Source organism: Crinia signifera, chromosome 9, assembly GCF_055691185.1.
Source record: "Crinia signifera chromosome 9, ASM5569118v1, whole genome shotgun sequence".
NCBI lineage: Eukaryota > Metazoa > Chordata > Amphibia > Anura > Myobatrachidae > Crinia > Crinia signifera.
This window is the reverse complement of record NC_139225.1, coordinates 95,179,380-95,195,690: the sequence shown is the minus strand read 5'-3', so window position 1 is coordinate 95,195,690 and position 16,311 is coordinate 95,179,380. Positions and strand designations below refer to the sequence as shown.

The 16,311-nt window shown below is 45.0% G+C and overlaps 1 protein-coding gene across 5 annotated transcripts in view; it reads right to left on the bottom strand.

Moving 5' to 3' along the window:
- KIAA1210 (KIAA1210 ortholog) overlaps window positions 1–15,977 on the bottom strand; it is a 105,582-nt gene extending 89,605 nt beyond the window's left edge. Inside the window, exon 1 of one of the 5 annotated variants that reach the window (XM_083159419.1) lies at window positions 15,726–15,977. Coding sequence is in view for 4 of the 5 variants with exons in the window: in XM_083159416.1 (XP_083015542.1) it covers window positions 6,830–6,867 (38 nt within the window). In the remaining variant the exon portion in view is untranslated. Of the gene's footprint in view, window positions 1–5,920; window positions 6,004–6,730; window positions 7,003–15,725 lie in introns of those variants that run through there. The other 4 variants (XM_083159416.1, XM_083159414.1, XM_083159417.1 and 1 more) reach the window with 4 other exon arrangements.
- Between the last annotated feature and the right edge of the window lie 334 nt (window positions 15,978–16,311).

Genomic DNA, 16,311 nt, shown 5'->3' with positions numbered 1-16,311 from the left:
CTGCGGGTATTTGCTAGGCAGTGAACTACCGCTGCTTAGCGAGCCAACCAGAATGACCCCCTTAGAACACATTTCCAGCATGCATATAAACAATTCTCTTTAAAGATCCATAGTGTTTACTCTACGAATTTTTTAGGGCAGGGTGCTGCCCCTGAAGAGGACACATGTCCACAGAAAGGGATGTGGCCTAATGACACACACCCTTTCCATCGCATTGGCCTGGTGCCAATCTACCACTACATCAGACAATACCCTAATCCTTCACATAATGCTATTTCTGTGACCACAGTTGTATAGTGTGATGCTGTTAACACAGGGTGCCGGACGGGGTCCCGATAGTCGGGATCCCGACAGTCATTAACCAGACGTCTGGATCCCGACTGTTAAAACACAGACGGCCGGGTTCCCGACAGCCGTCGGCTATTTTCCCTCGTGGGGGTCCACGACCCCCATAGAGGGAGAATAGAATAGGTGGCAAGCACAGCTCGCCCCCGCAGCGTGGCGAGCCCGCAAGGGTCTTTGTTGCGCTGGCCACGCTGTCTGAGACCAGGCAGTAGGGATACCGACGTCGGGATAATGATTGTCGGGATCCCGACTGTCAGTGATTCATACCACACCCGTTAACACAGTGCTATCACCACCAGCAGCTTATACACCAGGCTAGTTATATATTATGAATGCCACAGGCTACATACTGTACATGTGGTAAGATGTTACCACCACATATTCAGTGTCGTAACTAGATATTTTGTTGCTCTGTGCGGGAAATACATTTAGTACCCCTACAGCAAACACAGGTACAGTGCGCACCGAAGGTGCGCCAAAAATTAGGGATGTGGCTTTATAGGGAAGGGGTGTGGCCACATAATACCAATAACACCGTAATGCCCATTCCACAATATGCCGCTCACCGTGTTTGCCATTACACAAAATGCTGCACACCGTGTTGCCCATTACACAAAATGATGCACACCCTGTTGCCCATTACACAAAATGATGCACACCCTGTTGCCCATTACACAAAATAATGCACACCCTGTTGCCCATTACACAAAATGATGCACACCCTGTTGCCCATTACACAAAATGATGCACACCCTGTTGCCCATTACACAAAATGATGCACACCCTGTTGCCCATTACACAAAATGCTGCACACCGTGTTGCCCATTACACAAAATGCTGCACACCGTGTTGCCCATTACACAAAATGCTGCACACCCTGTTGCCCATTACACAAAATGCTGCACACCCTGTTGCCCATTACACAAAATGATGCACACCCTGTTGCCCATTACACAAAATGATGCACACCCTGTTGCCCATTACACAAAATGATGCACACCCTGTTGCCCATTACACAAAATGATGCACACCCTGTTGCCCATTACACAAAATGATGCACACCCTGTTGCCCATTACACAAAATGATGCACACCCTGTTGCCCATTACACAAAATGATGCACACCCTGTTGCCCATTACACAAAATGATGCACACCCTGTTGCCCATTACACAAAATGATGCACACCCTGTTGCCCATTACACAAAATGATGCACACCCTGTTGCCCATTACACAAAATGATGCACACCCTGTTGCCCATTACACAAAATGATGCACACCCTGTTGCCCATTACACAAAAAAAGGCTGCACACCCTGTTGCCCATTACACAAAAAAAGGCTGCACACCCTGTTGCCCATTACACAAAAAAAGGCTGCACACCCTGTTGCCCATTACACAAAAAAAGGCTGCACACAGTTATGCCCATTACATATTATGCCACATTGTTACATGTAATGACCTTAGTACTCCTGCCTATAAACTTAATGCCACCAATAGTGCACCTGACTTTACACAATGCCACCAAAAGTGCCACTTACATTTTTGAAGCTTCACTGTTGGGGGCAGGCATCCTTTCCACAAACTTGCACTGACGCCACACGTGGCGGAGGGGACATACGTTGGCCGGCTGTTTTGGCAGGGCGCTGCTAAAATAGCCTAGCAGGAACACTAATCTAAAGTTCCAACATGTTAAACTGTGTTGTGCTTTTTTGGGATCATTTATAAACAAATTACACTGAACGTTAAAACAAGATACAAATGTCCCTGCACAGTTCAAAACAGTTTCATGCTGCTTTCACATTGCCTAAACATTTAAGACCCAGTACTTTTAAAACGGTATTTAAAACGGGTCTGAGCCACTAAACCCCTTTCACATTGCAGGTGAAAAATGTTTTAAATTGCATGTAATACTATTCACACATTCAACCCATTTAACCCCCAAGGAACACGTTTCAAGCCATAGAAATAGACCCTTTCTCACTGCCAAAAAAAGGCTCTTAAAATGGGTAGGACACTGATTTTTACCCGTTTAACAAATACCAGTATTTGTTAAATGGGTAAAGCACCCCCTGGAGCTTTCCCACTGCAGCTCTACCCATTTAAAAAGGCTAAAAAAACTTCAATTTACAATTTAAGAGCTGCAGTGGGAAAGGGGTATAATAATTTCACGCAAGTTACAACAGTTCCAGTCAATAAACAAACTTTATCAACATTACTCCCCCATATAAAATCATGTTGGTATTTTCACTGGGTGCATTGAAGTTATTGGGTTACATGTCCCTCCACTATAGCCCTCCCGGATCTCATCTCTACCTGAATTATGAACATTTGAATATTAAATAATCTCAGTTTTAAGTTTCAAATATTTGATCATTTATTGTGAACAATCTCCAAATTTCCAAATCAAGAAATGAAAACACAGAATTATACACGACATGTAAAAAGTACAAAACTCAACATTTCAGAGTCCTGGAAAATTAACATTCTAATGCTGGCCAGACATCAGACCAACTTTCCCCACACCATCCAACTAGTTGGTTGGATGGAATAAAAACCTGGTAATGTAATTTGTAATTAATGCCCCTTTCAGACCGCACTTAAAAACCGGTATTTTGCCGATTTTTAACCGTTTTAAAACGGTAATCTGTGCGGTCTGAAAGGTGCAGGACCACTTTACCGTTTTACAAAAGCCGATTTTGTAAAACGGTTAAAATGGAGGGTCCTACCCGTTTCAGACCCGGTATTTTGGCATCAAAATCGGGTCTGAATCGGTATTTAGGACCCAGCCAATGAGCTGGGTCCTAAATTCAGCGCAGTGAATACTTAATGAGCGCTCATTAAGTATTCACAGCACTGGAGCCGCCCCCGCGCGTGGGTCGACTCCCCCCATCCACTCACCCACCCCCCGCAATGTGTTAAGAACCCCCCCCCCCGTGCAGCCGGTACCTAATTGCGGATCCCGGCAGTGCAGTATGGTCAGAAGTGTCTTTCGGGGGGGGGGGGGGGGGGGGGCGCTGAAGACTGGCTTTGACCCTGTTTTTGGAAAGTTTCCAAAAACGGGTCTGCCAGTGTAAAAAAAACGCACTTAAACAGTAATATACTGTGTGAAGGGGGTTTTACCTGGCAGACCTGTTTTTGGAAAACGTTTTCAAATACAGGGTCAAAGCCAGTTTTGCGGTCTGAAAGCAGCATAGGTATCCTGTTTCCTAAATCACAAAATGGACAACTGTCACTCAGACAACGTACTGTAGTTGGACCTATTGGATGTAAACTAATGTCATTGAATGTTTTTGTCCAACCAACCAATTAGTTGTATGGTTGGAGGAAAGTTGGTCTGATGTGTAGCCAGTATAAGGCAGTAAGCGCATGGGGGGGGGTTATACAATTACTGCCACACACCTTCATTACGGCATGCATATCTACTGGGAAAAGCCCCCCCCCTGAAGCCATATTATCCACATGACATAACAATGGAACAATTCTCCTGCAATTGGCAACCCCCCCCCCCCTTAAAGTATGCAAACCTTTACTAACATAACATTTAAACATTTCTGTCCATAAGCCACAAATGAAACATCTATCTTCCTAAATCAACACTCACACGCGTGTCACATGAACTATGAGAAAACAAATGCTGACATACTGATTTCTGTGGGAATTTGTCACAACACAATAATGCACTTCTTCTACTTTGTTGGTATCACATGTCAAAACAATACTTTGTAATAAGAAGCAAGAAAGCGATATCTGTATAGGCCTCTATTATTATACGTAGCAAGGACACAGGACACCTTTACAATAACGTGCATCACATGATATAAAGCCACTAAAAGAAATGTTTCAGATTATGACAAGGTATTGTATAACATAGCAAGTTCTAAAACTTACTTACATATTAGAACCATTCCACCAAAACCATGCCACAAATGAACAAAATAAGCAAAACATTTATAAAGTAATCCTTAAAGCATTTGTTCCAACCTTGGTCCTCAAAGGCACACTTGCTGGGTACACACTGGTAGATACGTCTACAGACGGATCGGGCAGCGTGTTTTCCATACACACTGCCTGATCTGTAGGGACTGACATCAGAACTGGGCTGTCATTGAGCTGTCAATCACCCGCAGCAGTTGTACGGTCAGTCATCTGATCGCCCGTACACACAGTACGATGCATCGGCTGTGCTGCACAGCCAATGTGGTAAATCTGTGAATGATGCTGTTCGCAAATATATCGCTTGCACACACTGGCCCATGGTGCATTGATATATCGGCCATTTAATTGAACGGCCGATATATTGGCCAGAGTGTACGCACCTTAACAGTGCTGGTTTTGGTGATATCCAGGCTTGAGTGCAAGTGATTTATGTAGTAGCTGAGTTATTTGATATCACCAAAACCTGCACTGTTAAGGGCCCCACACACATAGCGATGTATGTAGAACAACCTAGCTATGCTACATTGGGCAGTGCTGCACCCGCTGTCGCTCATCACACAGCGCTGACCACCCACATACAGAGTGAGCTGTCAGTGCTGTGTGCTGAGCAAGCTGACAGCGCCAGTGATCTCTGGTGGAGAACAGTGGCGACCAGCGAGTTTGATGGACACTAACCATCAATCTCGACCAGTGACAGCAACGCAGCGCACACTAATGTAGGGGCATTTTCTAAAAGACTTTGCTAAACTAAGCAAAGTCACTTAGAAAATGCCTTAATATCGGCATGTGTGTAGGTTCCTATTAACGTCCTGCAGGTGGACATACTGTACATACACAGGGGGGGGGGGGGTTTGTCAATGATATCTAACAGTGCTTTCATAGGATTGTTATTCACGGAAAACATACTAAAGCCCCGAACACACCAGACGACCTGCATGTGATCAGGATCTAGTCAAATTGCCGGACTGTGCAAACCAGAACACTAGTTAGCACAGATCGCCCATACACACATCACTACATGTGTATGGGTGATCTACTCAGCACGGAGGGACATACACCTCTCAACATGTATATGCCCTGTAAGAATCAAGCCCTTTATCTATGCAAGCAGTGTTTGCTTACCACAAGCCCAGCAGGAATGAGCAGCACAGACTGACATGAATGACAAATAGTAACTGTAAATTGCTGCATATACAATGTGTGCGAGCTGTACAAATATTAAATAATATGGCAAAATTCATTATGCACTAACAGTATATTTTAAGAATCCAAAAACAAAGATTCCAATATGGCATTAGTACATAGCTCAGGGAAAGAAGTTATTTTCAGATAAGAGACCTTTGATTCTTGCTAGAAGCCAGTATAATTAGCCCAGTAAAACTAAATTGTGAAGAGCTATGGCCTTAATTACTGCTACAATTCACCCCTCCCCCAAACTAACACAGTGCCTGAATGCCATAGAGCCCCATAAAAACAGCTAATGGTTTGTAGTAACTCCTTAAAACAAAGTACAAATGCGTGTGTGGTCTTGTTCAAGTTAAAAATGGTCCCAGTCTATAAAGCCTGCTCCCCTAAGTAAATCCAGAACATATATTAACACTTAAGTCTAAAAATATAAAAAAAAACATATGTCAATACCAGATCATATTCTAGATTGTGTGGACATCTACTGGGCAAGGAAAGTAACAGATAGCTGCTCCCTTCCTGCAATGGGACAGAAGAAGAAGGCAAAAACCAAACTAGAATGTGAAAGCAAAGCAATAGAACAGCATCCACTCATCATCCATCCACTGTATCCACAGAAATGCTTCTTTCATATGTAACACTTTCTATTCCCCAGGGTAACAATAATGGTTATAGTGAGAGTGGGGGTGAGTGGAATGATGGCGAGTGGGGGTTAGTGGAATGATGGCGAGTGGAATGATGGTGAGTGGGGGTTATAGTGAGAGTGGGTGTGAGTGGAATGAGGGTGAGTGGGGGTTATAGTGAGAGTGGGGGCAAGTGGAATGATGGTGAGTGGAATAATGGTGGGGGGGGGGTATAGTGAGAGCGAGTGGAATGATGGTGAGTGGAGGTTATAGCGAGAGTGGGGTGTGGGATGAAATCCTACAAAAAGTGAAACATCGCAGCTAAACACAAAACTACAGCGACATACAGTAGATCACTTTTTTAACAACACAAACGTGGGTGTAAAGATCCTACGTATTATGTATACGGTCTATAGTACGTGTTATTCAGATCTGGTAAGAAGTTTAGAAGACACAGGCTGCATTTACTTAACACACATTACATGCAGGGGAGCAAACAATCATCTGCTAAGAAGACATGGACATCACGTTCCATCAGATTCCTGGGCAGATTGCATGAAGTTTGCGCAGGGAGACTATTAGATCCCGACGCTTTGGCTGTGGTCTCCATACTGACACAAAGAGACAACTGTGCAATTACCTGGAAGGAGGCGACTTTTGCATACGCTGTAATGGTGATCTGCCTTTGACCGATTCCCGGTGATCCCCAGAAGAGCCCAGATAGAAAGATGCTACTCACAGCGCCGGCTCCTTCCTGCCTCCCTCAGCTGACTCCATCCAGCAGCGAGTTTCCTCCTCTCAAACCCAGTAATCCGGCCAGCGGCAGTCACCGCCCATGTCTGAGGCTGCAGCAGACAGAGGTGCTGCCTGCACTGGGCTGGCGGGCGGGGGGGCGCAGGACACACACAGCACGACTACACGGACCAGTGTGTCTCAGCTTCGTGGCTAGTGAGAGGACACCATTCCATCGTGTCTTGTTTTCCCTGACACTACTGAGGCTGGATGGGGCTGGCTCAGCTGGCTGGTTAGGTAAAACCACTTAACTGGTTTGATTATGAATTTGTTGTGGAAAACGTAAAAGACACACCAAGTTGATTCATTGTGCTCAGTGGCGTAACTATAAATTTTGCTCCCCCCTGCCAAAAAGTTTGCGGCGCCCTCCCCTGGCATGAGATATATATATATATATATATATATATATATATATATATATATATACATATATATATACACGTCCAATCAATACCGCACCCGTCGGTCTTTCTCATACATCAATAAAGATCACCATGACCATGCCTTTAAGCAACGTTTCGGGACTTCTTTTCTTTATTGTCCATTCCTCAGGCTAGACAAACCACAATATTCTGACAATAAAGAAGTCCCGAAATGTCGCTTAAAGGCATGGTCATGGTGATCTTTATTGATGTATGAGAAAGACCGACGGGTGCGGTATTGATGGACGTGTATATTTTTACTTATACCGGCACCGCGGCAACTCAATTCTTTTGTGTGGGTGCTGGGACTTCGCAATATATATATATATATATATATATATATATATATATATATATATATATATATATAACAGTGCCAGTCAGGCACAACAGAGCACAAACCCAGCACGCTCTAATATAAGGTATAACAACAAGAAGTGAGTGACTGTGGGCGGGCTGTGCTCACTGCTCCCTCTCTGCTGGCTGGCCGGCTCCTCTCCAGCATGTCTCACTCGCCTCTGCGTGTGACGTGAGGGTTAGGCTGCAAGTAGGGAGGGTTAGGTGCTATAAAGGGGGAGTTAGGTGGTAAAAAAGGGGGTTAGGCACTAAGTGGCGAGGGTTAGGCTGTGAGGGGGATAAGTCAGGGTTAGACACTGAGGGGGGTGTTAGGGTTAGGCATTAGGTAGGGTGAAATAGGAGGGTTGAAGGAGAGGGTTACTATAATTACCCAGACCCACCAAGGCTCTACTGAACACTAACACCCCACCCACAGGCCAAACATAGTGAACCCAACTGAGGATAAAGCAACACACACACATTTATACAATACACACATATACACCCTCTACCACCACACACACACACACACACATACACACACACACAGGCACCCCTTTCCCATCATACACACACACACACACACACACACACACACTGGCTACCCCCTCCCATCATAAACACACACAGGCACCTTTATTCTATCTGTATTCTGGAACTATACCTGCTCACTGCTCGGCTTCCAGGCTCCTCTCCAGCGTGGCCACTGTCCCCAGCGTGTGACGTCTGATGTGATGTCGTCACACGCACGCATTGGAGAATGAAGCAGAGTAACCAGCAGTCACTGCTGCTTACTCTGTCACTCCGTACCAGGCCACGCCCCCGCCCGCCCTCTCATTTGACGGCAGCCGCAGCCCTAACCTCCCATTGGCCAGCCACCCGCCCATCAAGAAATGTGACAGTCTGACAGTGAGTCTGTCAGACTGTCATGGCTGCGTCCATGCCGCGGCCGACTCACCTGCGGCAGGCGGCGCAACAACAGCACATATTATTATCAGACCAGGTCAGACCAGCAGCTCGCTCATTGCGCCGGGCGGGAGCAGGCGCCCACGCAGCCCCCGCTCCCCCAAGCGGTGGCGGGGGCTGCCTTACGCAATTTACGCCACTGATTGTGCTGATGCTATACTGTCTATGAGACCAGGAAAGCCCCAAATAACATATTCTACATATTTTGAGAACGGGTTCAGTATGATTTGCTGACAGTCAGGATCCTGGATGTCAGTATCCCAAGAGTGGGATCCCGGCCACCGGAATCCTGGCAGCGGGGAATCGCAACGAGGTCCCTTAGGCTGGTTTCACACACTCCGGCTCCTGCCGGACGGTGAAATCCCGCACGGCCAGGGAGCCATGCCGCACACATTAGTTGTGAATGGACACTATTGTGTCCATTCACACGGGACGGCCACGACCCGGCCGCACGGGATCCCACCACTGGAAGGGACGGCTGCCGGGCTGTGGCCATCCCTTCCATGATAAACTAGTGTGTGCGGCACGGCTCCCTGGCCGTGCGGGATTTCACCGTCCGGCAGGAGCCGGAGTGTGTGAAACCGGCCTTACTACGCTCGTCTTTAGACTACGGAACCTGCTAGTAGTTCTCAACCTCTGTCTTCATAGTACCCTATCAGCAGGGCTATTTTTCTGCAGGCTCCAGCAGGAACTGTGGCCCTTATTCTAGTTCACTCTTTCTGACAAAATATTTCTTAGATGGACAAAACCATGTGCACTGCAGGTGAGGCAGGTGTAAAACCCCACCCAAATCTTATTATCTCTGCACAAGTAACACCTGCCTCACCTGCAGTGCACATGGTTTTGTCCAGCTAAGAAATATTTTGTCATAAAAAGTGAACTAGAATAAGGGCGACAGTTCCTGCTGGAGCCTGCAGAAAAATAGCCCTGCCTATCAGATAGCCATACTTGAATACAGGTGACTTTATTAGTACCTCAGTAATTTTGAATTAGCCATTTGTGTTCACATATGAATATCCAGTGCCGTAAGTTCGTCCTAGCTGCCCGGAGGCAAGATGTATACTGGTGCCCCCCACCCCACAGACACACACACACAACCTTATATAAAATATAAAAATATAGAGAGAGACACATATATATTTCTAAATTCAGCCATAGAAGTGATATCAATGGCTTTCAATTAATGGATTTAAACTTGCAGTGAAGGACAGGTACCCCCTTGGGATTAGGAGCCCAGCGGCAGATGACTCCATTGCCTCCCAGAGTTCTGCCTCTGTGAATATCGTTAACCCTTTCAGGTCTAATGCTGCCCATACACTTGTGAGATATTGCATGCAATCATTTAATTTCGACCACATCTGGCCGATATATCGAATGATTTTATGCACAAAATGTGTACCATTCGACGCGATGCACGGGCACGCCGGTCGACTGTCGGGTCTTAAGATCTTATGTGTTGCACATATTCATCAAATTGCAGAAGCAATCACGTGGTTTTTAACCACATGCGATGCTCGAATGCAATCCGCTGGTGGGGGGCGGAGGGAACGCTTTTTCAGCGGCGTGGGGATGGGGAGAGGGGACTGTAGGGACCGCTGGAGGTGTGAGAGATGGTGGGCAGAGGGAGGCATTGTAAAGGGTTCAAATCAGGACTGTTAGCAGTGGCGTAACTAGATATATGTGGGCCCCATAGCAAAAGTTTGTAAGGTCCTCTATTCATCACCTAATGCTGAAAAATGTATATTGCACATGATACTTTGACAGGCAAAGTGGGCCTCTCTCAGCTCTGGGCCCCATAGCAGCTGCATGCCCTGCACCTATGGTAGTTACACCCTTGAATGTTAGTGTGCTTTGATGACCACAGTTGGGAAACACTGCCGTACCATAATTTCAGCTTAGTTCACATCAGAATGATGTGTACCCCAGCCAACTGAACAAAATATTGTGCCACCCATATAGACTGATGGACAATGGTACAATGCTTAGTTGCCCACCACATTAATGCATGTTGTCATTCCCTGGCTCGGCTACATGCCCAATGAGATGACTCAGGGAATGGCACGCAATACACATTAAATAAAATGTACGATGGTACTTGTGTATTTTGGCGGCGCCCATCGCATCGCATACCATGAGGCATACGATGGTATGCGATGCTGTACAATGTCATACAATTTTTAAATTGTATGACATTGTACATGGCATACAATGCCATACAATGCGATGCGACGCGATTAAACATTGTATAAGCACCCTAATGGGTGCTTACAATGTGAAATGCACCCCCCCACCCCCACTATAAACGTGAACCCGAAGCGTGGCGAGCGGCGGCGGTACGCGTCCTCCGACCTTTTCATACCCCCACTATCCATGTCGGCGTGGAGTTGAGAATAGAAAGTGTGGCGAGCGCCAAGCCCGAAGCGTGGCGAGGGGACACGGATACCTGTGAAGCCCGCGAGGGGACTCCGATAATACCTGTGAAGGTATCCGCGTCCCCTCTCCACGCATCGGGCTCGGTGGCTCGCTGCGCTTGCCACACTTTATATTCTCAACTCCACGCCGACGTGGATAGTGGGGGTATGAAAAGGTCGGAGGACGCGTACCGCGATGCAACGCGATATAAACATCGGGGGCGCCGCTATAATACACAAGTACCTGTACGATCATTCCAGTCCGTATCTGCACGTTATATTGATAGATATATCATCAGGTATACAATGTACAATTACATGGTACACTGATACAATGGTAAAATGAGCCAGCCATTTTATGTAGGAGACACCCTTTTAGCAGTACCTTGAATCTCCCTTAATTCATCTGGGGGTCGAGCTTTGCAGCTCTTAAGGTGCCCATACACTAGTAAGATTTATCTTCAGATCTGGCTGGTTGTAACAAAAACATGGTTATGGATGAGTGACAGTTTGTCAATTTTCCAGCATTTCCAAGCAAATGTTCAACTGTCATTTGCTCTCATCCAGAACCATGTTTTTGTTCCAACCAGCCAGATCTGAAGATAAATCTGCGTGTGTATGGCCACCTTTAGACTACATATGTATATACTCTCTCCACCAAGTTTGAACAAAAATCTGAGCTAGTGCGGTAACATTTTTACAAGAAGTGTGTTTATTTGACACAAAATGACCCATTGTGTCTCCCTTGCACAGATTTCTGCTTCTCTGATGCATTACAGTGCAGCAGAGGTCACGATGATGTCACAGATGGCAGCTGAGGTCATAGTGATGTCACAAACGGAAGCTCAGGCCAGGATGATGTCACAGACGGTTACACTTTCAGCTCTTTGATAGGTAGTTTTCAGAGGAGAAGGAAGCAAAATGCTTTGCTCATGCTTATGCGAATTGATGCTAATGTTCCTGCTAGTAACACCTGGCAAAGGAGCACCAATACTGACAACTACAGGGCCATCTACTGCTTATGATGATGATGACCTGATTAAAGAGGATCCTTACATTACTGAGGATATCGGACTGTACATAGCAGGGGTCCTGCTTCTTGCTATTATTGCTGCAGGTATGGTGGTCACCTGCACTTATTTATGGATAAAATCTTGTCTGAAATCGAAGTCTGAAGACAAATTGGACATTGATCTAGAGGCGAAACCAGCTCCTGAACAGATGACGGAGACCAGCGATGTGACTGACACTACGAAAAAAAACAAGAAGACCGTAAGGTTTCTGGATGATGCAGACACGCTGGAGAAGGCAGAGAAAGACCGCACCTCGAAAAAGTTAGAACCAATCAAAGAGAACAAGAAGAACCGGAAACAGATCATAAGAAATCTTAAAAAGATGATCAAAAAAGTTGGGCCTGGGTTCACCATACCCCTTGCATACTAAAGGTGCTCATACACGTTACAATTATTGTATACAATATCGCATCTCATCGCCTCTCGGTTTTGCGATGAGATGAGATGTGATCTAGTACAAAAAGTATGTGCTGCACCTACTTTTTGTACTAGATCTCATTTCATCTCATCGCAAAACCGAGATGTGATAAGATGCGATATTGTATACAATATTACAATTGTAAGGTTTATGAGCACCTTAAGCCCCATGTCACACAGGGCAGGAGAAGGGACAAACATCCCGCAAAGTCATCCTGCGCCACCCCGTCTCTCCGGGTTCTCTTATTCCATCCTTGTGGGTTTCCTCCGGGTACTCCGGTTTCCTCCCACAATCCAAAAATATACTGGTTGGTTAATTGGTTCCAAGCGCCACTGGGGCAGGGACCTTGGAGAATTGCCCAATATTCCCTGTACATCTCTGCGGAATATATGTATAAATACCAATAAATACATATTATTATTCTCCTTAAGTTGTTGTAGCCAATATTTGATTTTATGCATTTTCCATAGCGTACTAAATTGTGGTAAGGGAAGAGATGCTCATTTTTATAGTTCATATTGTGATGTCACCAGCTTAGGTGACATGATACATAATGTGATGTCACCCGCTCAGGGGAAATGACCCACGGTTTCTGGGCTACATTGTATGGTTACTTGTGTAACAACACATCATTATACAGGTTTAGTATCCCGTATCCGTATATCTATTATGCAAATTATTCCAAAAACAGTTTTTGTTTTTTTTTATAATTAGAAGTTTTTTTTATACGTACCAAGTCCCCTGGCGTCCACGGCAGGCCTTCAGCATCGTCTCCGGCGGTCCCAGGAGTGCATTGCGTGAGTGCGCGCGCCGGTGGCGTCACGGCGCGCCTGGGAACACGCGCAATGCACTCCTGCGACAGTTGGAGACGATGCTGAAGTCCTGCCGTGGGACACCGTGGACGCTGAGGGACAGGTAAGTATGTTTAAAAAAAAAATTTATAAAAAAAAAAAAAATGAAAAATCCCTTATCCAAAATGCTCGTGGTCCCGAGCATTTCGGATAAGGGATACTCAACCTGTATACACGTGAGCAAGCAGAATTCTCTAATAATACAATAAATTAATAAAAAAATATATTTATGGCAAAATAAAGAACAGTATGGGGGGTATGCAGGGTGCCGCTGCTATTTCCGACTTGGGAAATAGTGGCAGCTTCCTATTCAATGCTGTTATTAACGACAGCATTGATGCGGGATGACGGCAGAACGGGCCCGACTTCAGAAGCTGTCGGGCCTGATCTGCCGATAACGGATTATTGTAATCTGGGCCACAGAGCGACAGATCCACGGCCACGCCGCTATTGCGAACATCGGCAGACGGGACATTGAATTCCGTCGTTATGAGGTCGATCTGACCGCAAACGGGCCAGGATCACGGCTGTCGACGGGGACTGACAGCCGTGATCCCAGATTGCATACCTCCCATTTCTGTTTGTGCGACATCAGGCAAATGGCAGGGAGAGAACGTCAGACATAACATGATGAAATAATAAGTAATTGTCTGGTAACTGCATAGCCTTTATACAGAAAGCAATGGCCCACAAAGGGATCGGTTCTATCTGCATATATGGGCTAATTCGGGGTAGGCAGCAAAGCAAATGGGTAACTAGCAGTGTAGTGGGGCACACATAACATTTGGGACACGTATTTCCAAAATCAAGTATAAACTGCAGTGTACATGCAAAAGTAGCCAATATTTACCCTGCATTAAAAAAAAAATCATCATAAATAATAATCATAATAAATAATAATAATCTTGCATTGGAACATAGTTCATCTAGTGTGAAAATACTTTATTTTTGCTTTGTTCCCAACAAGAATCAGCCGTTTAGTATAGACCTTCAGGGGAAGAGCTCAGTGTAATAACTGAGATGTAGTGGATGTGTGATGCCACCCCAAGTCAATTGGGTGCTTTTACTCGATATATGTAACTGATTCCCTCTGTAGCAAGAAGGCAACAATGGGTGGACACACAGTATAGAAAAGTAAAGTTTACAATTTATTACTTGAACAAGTATATTATTACCATCCACAAAGCACTGACATACATAAATAGTATAACAACACAGCTGGTTCAACTTTATTGTACTGGAACTGTAGTGCTGGATATTTTCCAATTACTCGGGTTCCGGAACCTCTCTTAAATTAAATCAATTAGCAAGTATTACCTTTCTCCTATAACCAATAACTGTATTAATTACATTGACATCTTATTATTGCGCAATAATATAATTACCATTACAAGTGCACTTATCTATGTTTTCTGCGGAATTAATAAGCGCTTTTTATGTTCTTTTAGGATAAAGCAATTGTCCAAGTACCAGAGAACTTCCAAATTACAAAGTCTCGTATTAGTAACAATCGCAAGTCTCTTTTTGTAATCCTATTGGGAGATACTTGGCAATAAAGTATTTGTAATCCAAGAGTTAACTGCTGAAGCCTGTACTCCTGCTGACTGAGTATATAATGAAGATCTCTAATAATGAGTACTATGCTTAAAGTAACTGCCTTCCGGGGTGATAAAGGAAAACTGTACACCTTTAGTCTATCTACCCACACTTGGGGTTGACATGTTCCTGCAATAAACTGTTGACACTTGCTGAGACTGCGGCTGTGTATGTGATAATCTGCCAGTGTCCAACTCTCTAAATGCTGTAAAGCAAGTATCTTTTCCTGTCCACTGGACACTGTTGACAGTGAGTTGCTATGGTGACAAACACTGATGTCGAGCACTAGCGGATCTGTATGCCTGGACTGCAGTCACCACACTTTCCTTGTTATATATTTATGCAGATGTAGGATTCCCTATGTCCATTAGGCTGGAAGCTTTATGTGGCGATTTTCTACTTTAGCCATAGTATATTTCACCTCGCTGCTGCATACCGGCTTTCTTCCATAATAAGATGTATGGGCCACCTCCAGATATTACTCTGCTGTGTAGTGTATACTGCTAGGCTGTACTGACTTCAATGTTAACTCTTTAACAAAAACAATGGACAGTCTCTTTTTCAGCTATGTAAATAAATACTGTCCAGCTGTTATCATCCTTCTCTTTCTCTCATAAAGACTGAGGGCTGGCTTTGTAATGTCTGTCACTCTTCCTCAGTGACTCCCCTCTCTATGCATAAGCGGCCTGTGTAGGGGCTGTGCTATGTATTTTGCAGGAGGCTGGTCTGAGGAGGTGTTAAATTGCATCAGGGGCTGGAGTACCACTCACCGCACCCCTCTCTCCTTTTGGACTGCTGCCGGGCTGAAATCCTACTCACTGCCCCTCTCCACAGAGATTCTCCATCTTCTCCTCACAGACTGCACTCCCCAACTGTTCCTCACTCTCAACTGTCATCCCCTGACCCTGGTCATGTGACCAACTCCTGACCTCTGAAACAGTTGCAGAGGTTGCTGGGAATTATTCATCACACAGTCAATGTCCTCTGTGGGGATAGCATATGTTTATAGTACAATATACTGTATCTTATATTAAGAATAACTAGTATGGCATCATATGCCTGTAGAACATCAATATATATACAATCATCACAGATGTCCTGTAGTCATGGTGACACGTTCAGTGCCTGCCTGGGATCTGGCTACCTTTGTAGACTATATGGGGGTGCACACCCTAATGCTAAAAATAAATAGAGGGGCTACAATGCTGAGACTTTTAGTGCCACACAGTAAGAAACAGAGAAAATGCATACTAAGAGGTAAACACTGCTAATCGGAACAATTCTAATAATCCCTGAAACCTGTAATATAAATGTGAGGGGCTGACCTACTGCGACCTCATCAGGTGGGTCGTTAAC